The sequence below is a fragment of the Talpa europaea genome (assembly GCF_964194135.1).
Source record: "Talpa europaea genome assembly, chromosome: 12".
Lineage (NCBI taxonomy): Eukaryota > Metazoa > Chordata > Mammalia > Eulipotyphla > Talpidae > Talpa > Talpa europaea.
This window is the reverse complement of record NC_140079.1, coordinates 49,250,312-49,271,238: the sequence shown is the minus strand read 5'-3', so window position 1 is coordinate 49,271,238 and position 20,927 is coordinate 49,250,312. Positions and strand designations below refer to the sequence as shown.

The window sequence follows — 20,927 nt, the reverse complement described above, 5'->3', positions numbered from 1 at the left end:
TATTTTTTCACACTGATGTTTTACTTGGTTCCCCTATATTCCTGCTATAAGTGAAACCATCCAGTATTTTTCTTTTTCCTTTTGGCTTATTTCACTGAGTATAATTCCTTCTAACTTCATCCACGTTGCTGCAAATGGCATGAGTTTATCTTTTTTGATTGCTGAATAATATTCCATTGTGTATATATAGACCACATCATGAAGACATTTTTAAAAGACTCAAAGAAAACTAAACCTCATCTCCCAGATAACTGTGATAGCTAGGTGGTGGGAAAATAAGAATAACCACCACATGCACTATTCATTCAAAAGAAAAATAAAATCTAAAATAAATCCAGTTTTTGTCAATAAAGGGTTTATAGAGCCTCGTTATCAGTATAGATAACCTATCAGTACAGATAACCAGTATAGATAACCATAGAAATGTTCATGCTTATCAAAATTATAATTATAAACTACAAAGAATTCCTGTACTTAGAATTTTCAGTTGATTGCTCATATATAAAAGCCAAGTCATATTAAATTTCTTCTGCATTTTTGTCTTTCATTCTATACACAAATCTAAGAACAAGGTGCCAATTTACACATAGACTTCAATTTACCTTAACTTCCTTCTTAAGTTTGGGATGATTTAAAGAAACTAGACACATAACTTCCAAATTGCCAGATTACTTACATATCCAGTCAGGAGTAAGCTGAGTGACATGGGTTAAAATCAGTGTCTTTGACACATCACCCAAAGCAGTGATAGTGAAGTCAAAGATCAACAGCTGGGACTACATCAAATTAAAGAGCTTCTGCACAGCAAAAGAGACAATAACCAAAACAAAGAGAAACTCCATCGACTTGGAGAACATTTTTGCACACAACACTAATGATAAAGGACTGATCACAAAAATCTACAAAGAGCTGATGAGACTCAACAAAACAAAGAAAATAATCCAGTCAAAAAATGGTCAGAAGAGCTAAAAAGAAACTTCTCCAAAGAGGAAATACAAATGGCCAAAAGGCATATGAAAAAATGTTGAACATCACTTGCAATCAGGGAAATGCAAATCAGAACTATAGTGAGATACCATCTCTCACCAGTGAGAATGGCACATATTAAAAAAACTAGCAACAACAAATGTTGGTGAGGATGTGGAGAAAAGGAACTCTCCTGCACTGCTGGTGGGAATGCAAACTGGTCCAACCACTATGGAAAGCTGTGTGGAGATTCCTCAACCTGCTAAAGATAGAGCTTCCATATGATCCAGCAATTCCACTCCTAGGTATTTACCCAAAGGACACAGAAACATCAATTCCAAAGAGCACCTGCACCCCTATGTTTATAGCAGTACAATTTACAATAGCTAAGCTTTGGAAACAACCCAAATGCCCAAAAAGAGATGACTGGATCAAGAAGATGTGGTACATATACACAATGGAATATTACTCAGCAATCAAAAAAGATAAATACATGCAATTTGCCGCAACATGGATGGAGCTGGAAGGGATCATGCTCAGTGAAATAAGCCAGAAACAAAAAGAAAAATACCGGATAATCTCACTCATAGCAGGAATCTAGAAAACTTAAGGGACCAGGAAAAAGAATAACTATAAGAAAGAAAAAATCAAAATCAACAAACAAACAACCATGAACCAGAGACACACTCTGGGGGGGTGGGGAGGAGGGACTGGGGTCAAAATAAGGGGCTTGCAATTGTATGGGGAATATAAAAATAAAATTAAAAAAAATTAGTGTCTCTGTAGATGAAAGTGGAATTGAAAGGAAATCTAGATCTACTAGCTACACTCACCTACTAGGAACCACCAAGTCCACTGGTCATGTCAAGTAACTATATTCCCCGCATAGCACAGCCATATTGTAAGAACAAGGGTCTGTAGTCACAGAAATTCTTCATTTATTAAGATGATTTTTCTCAGAATTATTAATGCTGCCCAAACTATAAGCAGGACTGAGCACTAAATAAAAATCTTATTTAATTTCAGATAGAGCAAGCAGTTTATGTTCAAAAAATTTTTAATAAAAAATATTAAATAAAAATTTAAAAATATTTTTAAAAAGAGTCTTTTCATTTCTCCCTTCCTTTACAATCAGTTCTTATATGGCATTATATTTGATGACTTTTTAGAAACTTGAATCACTGGCATCAAAAATAAGAATTGTGTTGAGTAACTTTTACAGATTGCTTCATTTTCCTTCTTCATTAGTTCTTCCTAGATTATCCTTCACCTACCCAGCCCATTCCACTTAAACATCTGGGCCTCTGAAACTAAAAGGCAGAACAAATCGTGTCTGTGCTGTCTAACTCACAGCCAAAGTGGATGCTGCAGCTTCTCCATCATCAGCTGAAAGAGAGAAGGCAGCTGTAATTTTCTCTTTCCTAACCCTAGTATCCTGACAATACAACTGTAGTTGTCCAACTTTTAGAAACCTCACTCTTTGATGGAATCATAGAGCTGAATGGACCAAAGAGAAAAGCAAACTAACTCGGTATAGGGTAAGTAAAGTATCGGGCTTTTCTGCCCTCTCCCCATTAGGATTGATGATGGATCCCTGTGGTCCTGAATGCATGCCTGATGGCAGGCGCCTGGAGTGGGGTTGTGGGCATACGTAGGTGGGTCCACCTGGGCTGAGACTGGGCTTATAAGGGCGGCAGCACGGGGAACAGGAGAGCGAAAGAGCGCGAAAGGAGTGAAGAAGCAAAGGCCACAAGAGAACGTCGGAGAGCCCAGAGAGAGAGAAAACTTGCTGGGGGCTGGGAAAACTTGCTTGTGCACCTGGTAAACACAATAAAAGCCTGAAAAAGCTACCGAGGGCTCCAGGACTCCTCCTTTATCCCACCCGCATAGAATCATAGAGATCCTGCCCTGTGCCCTTCCTGCCACTACACTTAGTTCCTCAATAAAGTTCTCCAGCTACAGCATTTGGTTCACTTGGTAAACTGGTGTGTTTTCCTTATGTTCCTGAAAAGACTTAAAATACAACCACATCATTAACCCCGACTACTTTTCTAGCATGTGTACATGATTTAGTTGTCACTTTTTTTTGGCAATTCATTATTTCCTTTACCAGTCTTTACCGTGCAGCATCAAACACTGGACAGCAAAAAAATTAAAGATGCTCAAGCAAGTGCTCAGGATGTGGAATTTATCTGCAAATCCTGGATTTGCTGAAGGAAAGAAAAGATGCACAAGAAAGTGTGCTCTAAGAAGCTCCAGTCATGAGTTAAGGTATCAGTCCTTTCTCAAAATTTCTGCCAATGATTCCTACAGGTTCAGACTACTTTCTTTCTTATTCCCTTTATTTTTTTTTTTAAGTTTTATTTATGCATGCAAGAGCTGGGGTACAGGCCAGAGATGCAGGGGGGTGAGAGGATTCATCAGAGACAAAGCAGGGAACAGAACAGGCAGACTGACTGAAATACACTGCTGAGGGAAGCAGCGGGCGAGACAGGAGAGGTCTGCTTTGCCATGTGGGTTTCTCTCTGGCTGTTTGGGGACCATACTCGTGCTACAGAGGCTGAAGATTGCTTCACAGTGCAGTGCTTAACCCCTTGCGCCACCAGGGAGGCCCTTCCCTTTATTATTAAGAGAGTATGAAGGAATAATTATATGGACATAAGAAAATTATTGCTGCTTTAAAAGTTTCTTATTTAAGGGCCTCCCCGGTGGCACAAGGGGTTAAGATACAGCTTATGAAGCAGTCAGCAGCCACTGCAGCACGAGTTTGATCCCAGACCAGGGAGCACAGCAGACCTCTCCTGTCTCACCTGCTGCTCCCCTCAGCAGTGTATTTCAGTCAGTCTGCCTGTTCTGTTCCCCACTCTGTCTATGATGAATCCTCTCATCCCCCCACACCTCTGGCCTGTACCCCAGTTCTTGTACGCATAAATAAATCTCTTTAAAAAAAAGTTTCTTATTTAAGTCCTTGGTAAGTCCAACATGATTTCATGGTTCCTTTCTAAGATTCTTTCCGCTCTCTGTTCAGAGAAGAGGTAAACAATGTGTAAACTTTTTCACTTTACCCTTCCCTAGGAATATTGATGTACTCCTTCTCCCAAAGATCTACACCCTCTTTTTATGGGAGCAGAGGAAAATTCTCCCCATTATCTTCAGTGAGATAAAGGAAAAATATTCTTGAGAAATCATCTTTTGAATGATAGTCTCAGTCCAGAACTTAAGGTCTAGAACCTAACACATGTTAATCAGTGACCTTGTATGCTGGAGTAAATGAGCATTAGAAGGAAAAAGAATATCTTATAGAGAAACAAAAAGATTAAGAAATCCTACTTTAAAGTAGACTATGCTAATGCAGTATTTGGATCTAAGTAGAAGGTCAAACCTTGAAGATGCTGCTCTCACTCTGAGAAGTGTGTTCATTAAGGCTACACAAAAGGAGAAAATATATGGACAGTAAGTTTATATTTACAGTCAACTGCCCTCATCTCTGATTGCCCTCTGACATGCACAGGGTTTACTTTCTCAAATGACATAAGAAGGACTGCCTTTCAGGGTGTTCTTTTCAAGGCGGAATCAAGGAAGCCACACACTCCCTCTTCCATCTCTGTTAGTCTTGGTGACAAGTGAGCAGCCAACACTGAGGGCACTCACGTTGGCATTCGCTGGCGCTCTCCGCAGTTGCCCTCCTCCACGGCCGGTCATTGAAGAAAGGAAGACACTTCTCACAGTCTACCCCGTAAGTATTGTGCTTGCAGTTACATGCCAGCTTGCCAAATTCATTCTTCACACACTCACTTGCATGCCCATTACATTTACATCTGGGGAGAGAAGAGACACTCAAAAGAGTGGAATAGCTACAAAGTCCTAGAAATTAATTTCTTTCCATAGTCACAGAAAGATGATGCACCCAGACAACTTCAAATGATTTCACAATGTCTTTCAGTTTTACCATTCAGAATTGTAAACTGAGGAGCTGAACAATATAAGTAATGGCTGTTTGAGTTTTCAGTATGAGGAAAAATGAAACAAGCAAAAAACCAGAAAGGCAGCTTTATTTAACAAGGGATGGGATATAAACCAGACATCCCTAACAATTTCTGAAGACACCTGTGGGATCACTGTCTGCAGTCAAATGTGTGTAAAGAGGTGGACAAGTGTAGTGGCTACAGCGAGCATGGACTCAGAAGCCAGGCTGCCTGTTGAGAGCCTGCCCTATTATCAATCAATGTAACCTTTGTGCCTCACCTGGAAGACAGGGGGATAATGATTTCTACATCATCAGGTTATCAGGAGAGCTGTGTTATGTGCCAAGAACTATGTGAGCACATAAGTCAATAACTATATCAGCAATATTCTGCTAAAATGAGTGATTTTAAGGTTCTCCAATCTGAAAATTGTAAGTCACTCTAGGCACCTCACCACCATATGGATCTCTAGTACTGACAGACTGTCAGACTATTTTGGCAAAGAGTCCCTCGAGGGTCCCCTAGATGCAGGTATAATCATAAACTAATGGCTCAAGGAAATCTCATGAAAATGAACATGCACTCTGGGGCACTGATGTTTCCCTCACCAGCTTTCTTAAAAACAGCCATCAGTTCCCTTAATAACACACTCAAACACTTCTGAAGCACCTACATTGTGCCAGAGTGAATCCCAAATTGCTGTCTCCTGCTCTTTGTCCCAAACTCCTGTCCTTGACTGCTACATACAGAGATATCTGCCACTATCTACAATTTTGCCTGTCTAAAAATAAACTTACCATGTCCTTGAATTAGTTTGACTTAAGTTACTTTGTTAATGGTACTATCATTCTCCTGATCACCAAACCTTAAAATCACCTTTGATTAAAACCCTGATAATTCTTTCTTCACAGTAAAAAGCATCCACATGTTCCTTTTCACCCTGTCATCAGATATTTGTTGCTAACACCTAGAGCACATGGTGTCATCACAGGAATATAAATTCTCCTGCTTGTACGCTGCTCACCCTGCCTTTATACTAATCTTCCCAACCCACTGTTTTGATTTCATAGACCTACTCTAAAAATTCTGCATCATTTCATTGGTTACAGTGTCTATCGATTTTCACCAAGCATTCCCATACCAGGGACACTGTTGTTGAAACCTCAAGTCTAAAACAGGAGCAATAAGTCCAAGACTCTTGACCTCCTACCTAAAATCTCTGACCACCAAACTATCACTCTCGCGTAACAACCCTACAATTCCATATATGACATTTTCCTGAGGTCACACGGCTTTATACTCTCCCAACTCTTAAGTCTTTGCTCATGACATGCCCATCTGGCATCCAACCCAGATATCCTTCCTCCTTATCAAAAGCTTACCCATTCTTTAAAAGTCTATTTAGATCCCATTTGCTTCTCCAGCCTGACAGTTCTGTCATACGGCACCTTTTCTGACATACGGCATCTTTGCTAGTGGCTTCACCTTCTAGTTTAAAAAGTGATGGCACTAACATTTAATTTTTCACATTGTCATATATAGCCGGCCCTGTTCATTTCTAGGATCCTAGAAGGTTGAGTCATTCTTGGGAGGAAAAGGTCAATCTTACACCTCTTTAGAGGCTTCACAGTGCCTATCATGGTGCTTTGCCCTTAGTGCTCAATAGAAATCACTAGGTGTGCTGATTTCACATGGCTTTAGAAAATCTAATTGTTTTGTTTCCAGGACAGTGAAGTCTCTGACAAGAAAGATATCTGAGGTTGGTTCCTATCTTCCCAGCCAAACATCACTCACAAAGCACTGCTGCCCGGCTGCTGGTAAAGAATAGTCTAAAACATTACGAAGATATTTGCAAACAAGTTGCTACATTCACTCCTAAACAGATTTGATCATTTACTTACCTACCACCCACAGCAAAATCAGAGATTGCATAATAATAGGACTTGAGGACCTTCGGGTCATTAAACACTTCGTCTCCAAAGGTGTTCAAGCGATTCAGAGTGACCCTGATGTCAGTGGCAGTTACCCATTCCTGTTAGAAAACAAAACAGACCCAGAAATGGCAGATAAAGAACATGGATGTGCAATGCATAAGTGTGACAAAAACTTTTTTTTTTAAAGATTTATTTATGCATACAAGAACTAGGGTACAGGCCAGAGGTGCAGAGGTGAGAGGATTCACCAGAGACAGAGTGGGGAACAGAACAGGCAGACTGAAATACACTGCTGAGGGGAGCAGTGGGCGAGGTAGGAGAGGGCTGCTGTGCCATGTGGGTAGCTCCCTGGCTGGGGATCAAACTCGTGGCTGCAAACAGCTTCATAGGTTGTGTCTTAACCCCTTGCGCCACCCGAGAGGCCCAAGTGTGACAAAATCTTCTAAACAGATAATGCATCAGTTAACTTCTGTGCTCTTGTGCATCAACCCTATTCTAATAACCAGTGACTCCATTAATTTCTCATTCTTTTAAATTCTTTTCTGCTTTGAGCAAAGCTGTTCTTTTATTACCTGAGTCCCCCCAAAGCAGGAATACTACTTTCTTCACAAGATTGTTGAGAGGCTCAAAGGTAATATACTCTCAATACCTAGAGCTTAGGTACACTGGTCACTGCCTCTTCCTGCCCATTTGGTCCCATCTGTCTCTCCCTCCATACCCAATCCGTTACTGACAGACCTGGGAGAGACCCCCAAGTACAAAATCACCATAAACTCTTACTGAACAAGCCAGTGCGGTCTTTGTTTTGACCCTTCCCACATACAGTGTCACTTCTCTAAAACCCTCCCCGGTCACTCTATCTAAAATTGATTGCCCCCGCCCCCACCCAACTCCCTATATGCTGTTATATGTTTCCACACCCCATGCCCACAGAGTGTAAGTCACATGAGGGTAGAAATACCTGGTTTTGTTCACTGCAGTTTTCCTAGTGTTTAGCATAGATACTCAAATAAAATATGCTGAATGAATGAAAGAATTTGAAGAAGCCACAAATGATGGAAGGTGAGCCATAATGGCAGAGGACAAGAAAGAAGGCTTTATAGCTTTTCCCTGGTTTTATGAGACCTTAGTCGTAATAAATGCCCTTTCAATGAGCTAGTATCGATCAGATGTTTACCGTTGTAGTAGATTATCATAGTAATGATCCTAATGCATCACATCTGCCAGTGCCCAACCCCCATGCAGTCCCTTCCATGCTGACTTTAGGTTGGGCATGTGGCTTGCTTTGGTCAAGAGAACATCAGCAAACATGTCCCAAGCAAAGGTATGAGAAGCACTTGCACCCCAGCATTTACCCTCTTAGAATACTTCGAGCATCCCCTGAAAAAGCCTGATCTAGCCTCCTTGCAGATGTGAGACCAAAGTGAGAAAGAAATCCAGCACCATGCCACTGAGTAAGCCCAGGTCCACACAAATCACTAGAGATAACAAAGCACGACTATTTAACACCATCAAGCTCCAAGGTAACATATTATCTAGAACCACCCAAGGGCACCACGCCCACTTGGGTCCTCTCCTGGGACAGAATCACCCATGGCAACAGAACAGGCAAGCACAGAGCTGTTGGGAGTCCTCGTGTTCAGGAAGCTCCATGTGAAACTGGGAGGTTCACCCCGATCAAGATGCATTGCGAGAACCCTGCCAAACACCTGGCATATAGAACAACACGGAGCTAATCTCCCATGAAGCCTCCAACTGGAATTAGAAAGGAGAAGAGAGGATGATTTCACTGTATCCAAACTTGGAAGGCCAATAACAACTCCCACTCATGGCCACAATGTTAGGAATCTTTCAGTCTGTAATGTAAATAACTAAACATATCTCTGTGTTTAATGCTTATTATATCTTCTCCAGGCTTCTTCTTTATCACAGCTCTCCTTGAAGCAAAGCTTCTCAAAGGAGGACTATAAGCCATTCCTTTCATAATGGGCACCTGAAAAAGAACAGACTCTGGACTTTGCAGGGTTTGAATGCCAGTGCTGCCATTAACTGTGTGATTCAAGGCAAGTCATGTTATCTTTTCTTAGCCTCTGATTCCTCATCTACAAAAGGGAGATAATAAAACTACTTACTTTTATAAGTTATTGTGAGGGTTAAATGAGTTAACCTATCAAATATATCTAAAGAGTTCAGAATGTTTGTCACATTAAGACCCATTATAGAAAGTGAAAATAAATGCTAATTTATAACAAAGCCAATATAGCCTTAGTAATATTCCTACAAAGTGGAAATAGGAAGGCTCTCCTCTCCCCATCTGGGAGACCACAGCTTCTGGAGGGAGCTTAAGGAGCCAACCACCTCTTTCCCTATTGTCGGACCAGCTAAATGTCCTATCACCGTCAGCTGTCAGACCAGCTAAAAGTTAATCCTCCATGCAACTGGAAAGCAAAAGCCAGAGCTCTTAAATCCAGAGACACATAATTAGTGTTTTTGCATAATGCTAACAACTGGCCAAATCTATTACAGATGTCCATAGCATTTTTACCACATATAGTCTCATGAGTTCTTCTAGCAAAAAGGGCAGCAAATCTCAGAATTCCTCCAGTGGGGAAACTGCTCATGACAAGCCCACAAAGAACATAGTTAGCAAAGATGCCAGAAAACCACAGACATAACATTACCTCACTGCTTTTTCCTACTGACTATACTATTGACTCTCCAGTAAAATAATCTGTGTAGGAAGAAACAAAGCTAGCAAATGCTCGCTAGCTGATCAACTTATCCCCACCATTCAATTTTCTGCTTTTTTGTCTATCAAAGTCAGATATGCCTTCTGCCATTTAATTTGAACATATCACTGTTGCGAGAAACACTTTTCTCAAAGGCCTCTGCAAGCGTTCAGTGCTCACTATAACCTCAGAGTTTATCAAAATCACAGGTCTCCTAGCAACCTACAGAAATGCAATGGAAGAGGAGAACTTGACCACAGAGCACCATGTTCTCATCCTTTGCTACTGTCCAAATGCATACAACCAATTTACATTTCCAGAACATAATAAATTCCAGAAAGAAAGACACAAAAACATAAAGACCAGAAAAAAAGGGGGATTCCCTGTTTAGAAATCTCAACAGCGCTACATAAAATGTACAGAGCATTTGCAAACCCACAATCAGTATTCCTTGTCTCAAAACAGGCTGCCCCCATTTAGATGCTAAGCTCAGTCATGTGCCAGAAACTTCTCCAGTTTTGTGTTTACATGCTGAGCATGGTATGAGGCTCATCAATCTCTCCACAATCAAGAACCAGGACATAAGTTCACAGAAATCTAAGCAATATGTAAAGATTCCTTTTGGGGGGAGGGGGGGCTTGTAAGGAATAAGCACACAGAATTTACAAGGAAAAAAAATTCTTAATTCCATTTTTAAATAGGGAATGTTTCCATCACAATGTGTTAGCACCATGCCAGAGGTACCCACATTTGCACAAACACCAGCAGATTTAGCTGTCGAGGATTTTTCACAGTGACCGGTAATGGTGCCAGACAAATCACTCGAAATTTCCGTGTACCACAATGCAGAAAGGTGGTGATCTTAAATAGCTTGTTTTGATTATTCCCCCTTGCTACAGTTAAAAAATATTTTTCATTTTGTCAAATCAAAGAGGAGGTAAGAAAGAATGCAAGAAAACTGGGTAAATTAGTTCAAATATCCTCCTCAAGACACTGCCACCTCAAGTAATAGGTACTAAAGTTAAAGTTTTCAATTTCTTAAAAAATAAGCAAAGTTTACCCATCAAGGTTCAGGACGTGTGCAGTACATTAAGAACAAAACAAACGTCATCTGGGCAGTAGGAACAAAATCACTAACAGTCACAGAAGAGCAGAATATAAGCCAGTCTTTGTCTGCCTTGCCAGAGGGAGCCTCCTCCTGCCCCTGGCCTCAGAAGTAAGCATACAGGCTCCCCTCACAACCTTCCCGCATCCTGTTTGCGGAAAAACTACCTGGCTCCAAAGTCAACCTCTGGATGCCTACCTGCAGGACGGGGCTGTTGTCAAAGTTGTAGGCACTGGGCCTTCCTTCCAGGGTGGAGAAGGCTACGTTGCCCCCAGTGAGCGGGGAAATGTCGCTGAACTCGTCTGTGCACAAGGCCTGCTGCTCGTCCCCTCCTGTCCGGATGAAGCCTCGGTTGGCCTTAAAGTAGGTGTTCTCGCAGGAGCCACTGTAGTACTGGTATGGGGTCCAGGGCCCATCCTCCCGGGTGCGCTTGTAAATGGCGAAGCTCTCGGGGCGGCTGGTGTGGAACTTGAGGCGCACGTAGGTGATGTCAAATGCTTTTCCTGTGAGACAGACATCCGAGATGACATGTCACGTGCAAGAAGCAAAGAATTCCCTGTTATTCCCAGCTTGCTCTGGGACTTAACCAAGACTGTACACTCCCATGTCTACCAAATTAACAAGAATCCAGAACACACAGCACACTGGCTGTGTCCGACAAACTATTCTAAACCTGGAACACTACAGTTGCCCACAAAAATGAGAAGCTAGTGGGTTCATAGGTTGGCTCCTAAAAGCCTGTTCACACCGAGCATTACAAAATGTTGCTATTGGGACCTCCCCTGGTGGCGCGGCGGTTGAGGCTGGGCTGCGAGGCTGCCCACAGCCTCTGCAGTGCCAGTTTGTTCCCTGGCCTCCGGCGAGGGTCCCACACACACACAAAAAATGTTGCTATGAAAAATGATAGCATGCATTACTACTGTACTTATCCTGCTAAATAATATAATAAACCTATTGGTTCTTAATGTTGGTGCTTCAGGAAAAGCTTAATTAAAAGAAAAACAACACATTTGTTGACTTTCCAAACAGTCTCCTGGGCATCTTCACGACTTTTAAAACTCATTCTTCATTGAGTATAACGTAACTTCTTAATGCAGGAAGAATATCACCAGCTCTATTCTTTGACTTCTTTACCAGGTTAAGAAAGAGAAATCTGAGAGAGGGAGGAGAAGAGGGCTGACAAAGGAGGCAGGAAGAAGAGCAGGAAAGAAGAAAAAATCCTCCAGTAGTTCAACAAAGAAGCATAAGAAGAAAAGGAGAAAGTGGTTTAAACAAGTTGTGCGTGAATATTCTAAACAGCTGTATGTGGGATGTAAAATCTAAGCAGGGAAGGGCAGCAAAAGGGAGGAGCCAGGGTGCTATCACCCTCTGAAGCAGACTCACTGGTGAGAGCCAGCATGGTCTGATGGCTAAGACAGCTTGGTGGGCAGCCAGCGTGCCCTCGGTAGGGAAGAGGTAATGCAAGAGTATCTACGCATTGCTAACTCCATGCTATTCCTTGTGGGAATTTGTGGGGCATCACTACATGCTCGACTCCCTGAAATACACTTTGGGGGACAAAGGATGTGTCAAAACATATGGGGTCCTTGGTCTCAAGGAGCTTAGTCTTCTCTTCCCAAGTGAGTTGACACCACAAGCACCTTTGAACCCTCTGCCACAAAGTTCACAGAATAGGCATCCCTGCACTCCCAGAAGAGTTGGGGAGAGACTGGTGCTACTCTCTCACCTCCTTGTCCCTACTCATCCCCACGCAGTGATGCTCTCTCTTGCTGCCCGCCTGAGCCCCAGCTCCTCAATTACTCCTCAGCACCAGGCAGCACCCTGAGGCTGGCAGCTATCCTCTACCACATCCAGGACTAAGGGGGTGAGCTCAACTGGGATGGAAGGGGGAGTGGGGAGCAGAAGGGCCATGTCCTGGATCAGGTATGTGTCCTGGCTCTGCTCTTCAATCTAGTTTTATCTACAGTAAAACTGAACACGATGAGACCTGACTCTACGCTCAATTGGTTCAGACCTTAAAAAGAGAGGTACGATAAACTGTTGCTCCACATACACAAAACATACTCACATACGTTATCCTGAACACAAAGGCGCAGGGCACAACTATACTTCTTTAATTACTAGCTGTATGATTTCTGCTCTGCCATTTCACCTAATAATGACAGTGGTAATTCCTGAACCGACTTTAAAGAGCGTGTAGAAGGTCAAATGGAGATCTTGCACATACCTAACTAATTGTAAAACTCTATACAAATGTAAGAGTAAATAGGGTTGCTAAATAGGGTTTAGAAGGAAGTTCCTGAACTAGGAACCTGGATACACTCACATGTAAGCGCCTGAATGTACCAGGGACAACCTGGTACAATCACCAAAGGCTATTATACAGTTCTGGATCTCCTCCATAGTATGTAATACAATATCTTCCCTAGACACAGGCCATGCAAATGTAGTTTATAACCCTTCTGTTAAAAGAATGCAAATTTAACTTGTATCTCTGCTGTGTCAACAATGTCAATGCATCATCTTTGAATGAGGGTGAGGTTATAATATGGTATCTGTGGCATTCCAGAGACTATCTGAAAGACATTCCAGAACAGTAAAACAATTTATAGTCTTATTCAGGAGTAGGTGGCTTGGGATGTTCAAAGGCTTACTCACTGGTTTGTAGATTACAGGTTGAATACCTTTGTTTTTTTACGGTCTACATTTCTGGCATCTCATTGTTCTTTAGCAACCCAATCTACTAGAGATTAGATCAAAGGAGAGAAGGTAAAATGGACCAGAGTATCCTGTATTGCAAACCATGATCTGCACCACGAAGGCGCACTCTGAAATGGGCACATGTGGTCACACTCCTGCAGGCGAGGATACAGAACCAGGGGTGGGCGAACATCCAGAAACCTACTTTATTAGCATCAACATTTGAAGCATTCTAGCTAGCAGATGCTGGTCCCCTGAACTCCATTCCTCATTCTAATCTACAGCTGTAATCTACAAAGGAGGCTCATACACTCCCCACAAAACAGCCACCAGCACTGCACTGAGAGTTGCAGTCTTCACGGTTACAGATCACTGCAATCCTGGGTGATGGGTGACAAAGCATAATGTTTGGGGAACTTGGAGGAAAGTCAATTAAACCAAATTTGTGAAGCCAAGTGACATTTTCAAAAGGAAGTGACATTTACATACAGCATCTGAGAAATGCAAAGGAATTAGCTAAGCACACTAGGCTTGGCCATCCAGGCAGATGAAACAGCATGTGAAATGCCCAGAGGACACAGAGGAGTGACTGCTATTGGGTCAGAGTTGTAGGGACAGCTAGAACAGAGACAGTGACTGGAGATGAGCTAACTAGGAAGCAGAGCAGGCCTGGAGCAAGGCCATGTTAAAGAGCAACCATGACATACGTGCAACTGAGAGCCTCAGTCGTGTCAGGAAGTATATAATTGGATTTTCAGAAAGATCACTCTGGCCACTGTGTGGAGATGGACAGGTTGGAAGGGACATAACTCAAGGTGGAGAGAATAGTTAAGCAGATGTGGCCGGAATTCTGGGGAGATGACAGTGGCTGAACTAAGAAGAAAGACACCATAATAAGAGAGGTGAATGGATCTGACTGAGGTGCAGGACGCCAACCTTAAGAATAAATTGGTAGCTTCTGTGGAGGAGTGGGGAGGCAAGAAAAAAAATGGGAGCCACTTTTGAAAACCTTTACTTTTTTATCCTGTTAACAGTGTCTCACTGTCAAAGCTTCTTTACCCATTCCATAAGATGGAAGAATAAAAAATAAAATTCAGTTTCCTAGTTTAAACACAAGCAAATGGATAGTTACCATGTATGGAAAGAGAGAAAAGAAGGTTAAGCAGTTAGAGCCAAGAGGAGGTGGAGAGGGCAGGTTGGAGAGATGAGTACATCTTTGGATGCATTGTTTTGAGGCAACTGTGGATCATCTGGACAAGAGGAAATGTCTAGGAGGGAGCGGGAAGAGTAGTCTGCAGGCCACAGGGAGACATCTGCATTAGTGATACAGAACTGGGATTCAATAGCATGCAGAAGGAATGTGAAGATTTGGGTGTGGTTGAGATTAATGAGGCAAGTGTGTTGAGTGAAAAGAGAGCTGACTTTTGGGGTCACGCTAGGAAACACCAGCATTAAAAGCATAGACAGAGAAGATGAGACAAAAAAAGACTGGAAAGTCAGAGGAAAGAGGGCAGATAAAAGAGTACAAACATCACAGAAGCTTAAAACACAGCGTTTTAAAGAGGGAACAATTGATGGTGTTAAAACTGCTGAGAGAGACTAGCAGGATAAAGACTAAGAAGTGTACATTGGCTTCTAGTCACTGAGAAGTCACTTCCACACTTAGTGAGAGCATTCCAGAAGGGAATGGTGTGGTTTCCCATTGAGGATGAATGGCAGATAGGAGGTGGATGATACAGGGAGTGTATGATATGATTGGATATCATATCCAATCATAAAGGGGAGGAGAGAGGAAAAGATGACAAATGGAAGGGAAATAGGGTCAAGGGAAGATTTTTCCCTTTCTTGGTCTTTATGATATGAGAGAAGAGGGTATAGTGCATGCTCAAGTAAGCAGAGAGGGAAGACTGTAAATATGCACTGGGAGACAAGAGGGGGAGTTAGTGATGCAAAGTGGACTGGCTCCACACAGGAAAAGACATGTGTCCTTGCATTTTATCTGTGTGCACATGCAAGTGACTTTGTAGGTTTTAAGTGATGAAAGTTGAAAGAGTTCAAACTGGATGACTTTTTTTTCTGTGCAGTGAAAACTAAGGTGTACCTGCTAAGTTGGGGGCAAAGCTGGTGGGGAATATTTGACGTGCATAGAAATGTTATAAGAACCACTGTAGAGACCAGAAGAGAAATTGACTAGAGAAGGAGAAAGGTGGATTGGCAGAAGAGGGTGGGAGGTGGGGCCTCTGAATGGATTTCTTTGAAGAGGTCTGATTTTCTACAGCAGCACTTAGCAATCCTCTATAGATGCAAATGGAAGGACAACAGGGTGGGGTTTGAAGTTAGCTCAAGGAATATGAACTACAATCTGAAAATAAATAAGGAAAAAAATACAGAAAATGGAGTGGAAGAGTCAAGGCTTGAGTTATAGGAACTATGCAGAATTATCTGCAACCTTGGCTAAATCAAGAAGTGGAAAGCCAAGGAGCTCATTGTTATTCCACTAAGCAGTTACCACTGAGACCTATCTCTGTCTCTCTGTCTCTGTCTCTGTCTCTGTGTCTCTCTCTCTTGCTCTACTTCTTTACTCTTTATCTGCATATCCTACTCATTTCAGTTGAGAAAGTAAGAAGATCTCATTTAATGGTTTTAAATAGAAAATAGGTGGGCCTCCCCGGTGGCACAGCGGTTGAGCGCTGGGTTGCGAAGCTGCCCGAAGCCTCTGCAGCGCCGGTTCGATCCCGGCCACAGGGCGAGGGTCCCACATGGCACGCAGACCTCTCCTGTTGCCCCCTGCTCCCCTCAGCAGTGTACTTCGTCAGTCTGCCTGCTCTGCTCTCCCCTCTGGCTCGGGTGGATTCTCCCACCCTCCCTCCCGCACTTCTGACTGTACCCAGTGCTTGTATAAATAAATAAATAAATCTAAAAAAAAAAAAATAGGACCGGTCAGGTCTCCTGAATCCCTGTCCAAGGATAACTACAACTAGCCATGCACTATGTAAAAGCAGACAGCATAAATTGAAGGTAAAGAGGTCAAGCCAAGCAATTAAGAAAATCAGTAAGAACAAGCCTGGCAAAGTTTTCTAGCAGCTATACAACCAGAACATCTTCCACCCCTCACCTCACGTTCATGCACATGAAGGCTAACTACGGTTATACACACCCTCAAGAAAATATTTAGCTTCTGAATGTTTTACTGCCTTTCCCCCTCCCTCTGCCACATTCCTTCCATAAACAAAAAAACTCAAGTGCAGATGTTTAGAATGAAGCACACGAAATTAACTAATACTTCCTGCTCCAAGTCTTACAGTTCATTGCTGACTGACAAGATGGGAAGGGAAGAGGGTTGCCTGGACAATGAGAATCCAGTCTTTGTTCATGTAGGACCAAGCCAAGGAATTCTGCTTAAGCCTCCTACATGGTGAAGTATTTGTAATCTCTGACCAGGGGAGAAACCCTTCCTGTCTTAGAATTGGATCCAAGCACTGACTGCTGGGGAACATAAATGCTTCTCTGTTATGCACAGCTCAGAAGGATTCCATGAGGATCTTGTGAAACAGCCTCCTTTACAGTGAATTAATGAACAACAATGGCTATACAGAAATTTCTGAAACTTCAAAATGCCCTTCCATGGCCTGAATTAGACAAAGAAAACTAGTTCAGTCTAAAGTACCAAATTAGGAGTCATTGATTCACTATTGTTCTTAAGAGTTAACTCATTAGAAATGAGAAGATGACGGTGTTCTTTGCAGGGTGCAAATATCCTAGAAGATAAGGAGACTTGATATTAAGAACACAACACTTTTAATAGAGTGACAGCACATAAAGTCAATCAGCAATGGTAGATGTTTAGGCTACTAAATGAGATTCTCCAAACAGTTAACACAAACAGTAGTTGCAGAAAGCAACTATTTGAAATGTTTTCAATTTTGTTACCATAATTGTTGGCTGAAGTAAGGGTTCCCAGCACAACGTGTCCAGCTGCACACCAGCTGTTATTGTTCCACCTCAGCAGACAGTTTGCACAAATATGGCCTTGCCAATCAAGATGACCCAAGGCCAAGTTAATGCTGAATGTGGGATCCTCAAGTAGACACAGGCGGGTGGTCAGAACACAGGAGGAGAAGGAACAAACTCTAAGGCACATGCAGAATGTGTTGAGGTGACCTCTGTACGTGGAGTTGTTCCAAATGCTGAGAAACTCAGGTCTAACTGCCCATTGAAGGGCTAGTTTCTATTGCCCGAAACTCATCTTCAAAGTAGATTGTTTTAAAAGATAAACTCATGCCATTTGAAGCTACATGGAGGGAGCTGGAAGGGGTTATGCTCAGTGAAGTAAGTCAGAAGGAAAAAGAAAAATATTGGAATGTTTCACCTACAGGAGGAATATAGGGAAACTGAATAAAGGATCAAAAACAAAAAGGACAAAACTTGTAAGCAACTATAGAGCCGAGGTATACAACAGAGGAGGAGGAAAGAAAGGGCTCAAAACAGGGAAAGGCATAACAAGGGGACTATGGTGACAGTTCATGGGTGATGTGGTGGTGGGAGATTTACCGGAACTACACTTGAGGGGAGAAATCGTATACTGTACAAAAATGAATAACGATGTAAGAAAATAAAAAATTTCAAAAAAAAGTAGATTGTTTTTAAATCATAATTTTTTCCCTTTCCAGTAAATTTCAGTGCTCCTTTTTCATGGCCTCTCTCTTATCAATCAGCGAAATGCCACCAGTTCAACGGACAATCCCACAGAGAAAGTAGATCTAAGTCAGCACAACTCTGAATAAGGACAAGTAACACTATAGCTTCGTAAGTAATCTTCATTTTAATGGAATTTATTAACATGTAAAGGAATTTACAATTTTATAAAGTGTTCCTTTCAAATGAATAAATAAAAAGCTTCGAGGGTTCCTACTTCCCAGGTATGTGCAGCAAACACTTCCTATTTTCTATGGTCTCTGATGTGACAGAGACAAGCTGAGGTAAGCAGTGCTGATCAGGGGGTATTGCAATTCCAAGCTGCCATGATGAAATATAACAAAGCAGGTAGATAAAGGAGAAGATAATCATTTTGGATTTTTTAAAAAAGCTATAAATTCCATACCAAAGGTTACTTATAAAAACTGTGGCATGGCTATAACAATGGAGCTAAGGGGAAAATAAGAGTTTTGAAAAAAATTGGTATGAACTGGGGGAAGTCATACCCATTATTTGAGGGAAATTAGATGTTTCTTTAAAGTACCAAATTTAAAGTTTACACCAAGGGAGATCATCTTAGCCTCTTTCTAATACCCTTCTAACTGAACAGGACATGGTACTGATCTAGTGTAAGAGCATTCAAATAAAATCTTTCTGCTTAAATGCCCAAGTGACATATCCCAAAATACCATTTGCTTTTCAGCAAATTGAAGGGACAAAACTGACTCGACCAAACACAGTAATTAAACATGAGATCATCGGGCAGCTGTTATATGAACAGAGAGAAAACACATTAACGCTAGACTATCATGCACATTTGGAGGGTAAATGTCTCACAGGTACAAATTATTGTTGGACGCTATGACATTTTTTTTAAAGATTTATTTATTTATGCATACAAGAACTGGGATACAAGCCAGAGGTGCCCCGGGGGAGTGAGAAGACTCATCAGAGACAGAGTGGGAAACAGAACAGGAAGACTGACCGAAATACACTACTGAGGGGAGCAGCAGACGAGTCAGGAGAGGTCTGCTGCACCATGTGGGTTTCTCCCTGGCCGGGGATCGAACTCATGCTGCAGTGGCTGTGGATAGCCTCATAGGTTGTGTCTGAACCCCTTGCGCCACTATGACATTTTTCATGATCAAAACATAAGATAAATTTATTCTAATTTGTATATCATGGTCATTTTATTCGATAACTTCACCAGAAGAGAAAAGATTCCCAAGCGAAGTTTCAAGTCAAGTACTGGGCACATGCCTTCATTAACAACTGAAACCTCATGCTGCAAGACTCAATACCAGGCCTAATTCAGGCTAGTGGGTCACAGACATGCCTGAAATCCTTGAGCTGAGCTGAAGGAATGAAGCCAGCATTCACTCCCACTCAGCCAAGCTGAAGCAAAAAAATCCACTCACTCTGCTGAACAACACTTCCAACTACAGACAAAATCGACTGACATGGAATTTAATGGAGCCACAAAAAGAAAACAAATACAAATGCTACGGAAATAAAATTAAGAAATAAAAAGGCAATGAAACAGAAGCTGCATGAATGAACCCAAATTTAAAAATTGTTAAGATATAGAAAGGAAAAGGACACCATAACTTTTGGGAAACTATTTCTTGTTATATGATATCCCTACACTATTGAGAATGGCTGCATTTTGGTTTGCAATCATAACAGACAAGCAAAGAACAGTAGAAGAATGGTGAGAAAATCTGCTGGGGAAAAAAATCTAATTTTGGGGGCACAGTGGTGCAATAATAGGCTAAGATCAACTCTAATGAACCCTCTCACAAATACATACAACGCCATAGAAAGCTGGCTAATTATTTATTCCATATTCCACTATTTGCTAAGTGAGTAAAAGTCCACTGTAATAAGCTATTAGAATACCCAGTCGTTTATTTTGCTATGATGCCTTTTATTCTGCCGTTTAATTCCCAAACAACATGGTCCCTTATTCCCCTACATCACATACTATTTCCATCTGCCTCAAACAAAGAAATGAAAGAATATCATAATATATAATCTCTTAAAAACTTATGATGTCTTCTGCAGTTTTCACAATTGCTTTATTTTTATCACAGTCACCTCTACATCAAGAATAATAGCCATAACTGGTCTGGATAATTATTGCAAGTTCAATTCTATTCATTCAACAAATATTAACTGAGCACCTATTGTGTCACTGTTTTAGGCACTGGGGCAGACTACTCCCAACTTTGCAGAGCGTCCAGTGAGGTATGGAGCCTGTGTAGGCAAGAGAGAGATAGAAAGCAAACAATAATCTTATGGGAAAGGTGACGAATGATGTGGTAAAGAACAAAGTGGAAGCCAAAAGCCTGGGGAAGGTGTGCATCTTATACAGTTATCAAAGATGGCCTCGCTGACACGGATAAAGGAGAGCTCAGAAGTGAACCAGACATCTGGGAGAAGAGTATTCCAGGAATAACAAATGCCAATGCCTTCATGCAGGAGCACCCAGCAATTTCCAGGGAAAGCTGAGGAGAATAATGTGGGTGAAGTCAGAGGGAGCAGGAAGGCAAGGACAGGGGATGAGGAAGGAGAAGCTGAAGGAAGGGAGTGACTGTCGGTCTCATAGGGCCTTATAAGGCACTGTAAGACTTTGGCTTCTATTTGAAATGAGGTGAATACCCATTGGATGATCTTGTATAAAGAAGTAACATGATCTGACTAGTATTATAAATGGATCATTCTGGTTGCTTTACTGACAAAAGATTACAGAAAGATAAGAGAATAAATCACAGCATTTTGCAATCATCCAGGCATGAAATAATGGTAGCTTAGTCCAGGGTGGAAGTGGCTG

General features: G+C 41.8%; 1 protein-coding gene across 1 annotated transcript in view; it reads right to left on the bottom strand.

Moving 5' to 3' along the window:
- LAMC1 (laminin subunit gamma 1) overlaps positions 1–20,927 on the bottom strand; it is a gene marked incomplete at both ends in the record, with an annotated part of 121,446 nt that overhangs the window by 31,671 nt on the left and 68,848 nt on the right. The window contains 3 exons of the mRNA XM_084250999.1: positions 4,618–4,784; positions 6,833–6,963; positions 10,898–11,202. Coding sequence (XP_084107125.1) covers positions 4,618–4,784; positions 6,833–6,963; positions 10,898–11,202 — 603 coding nt within the window. The remainder of the gene's footprint in view (positions 1–4,617; positions 4,785–6,832; positions 6,964–10,897; positions 11,203–20,927) is intronic.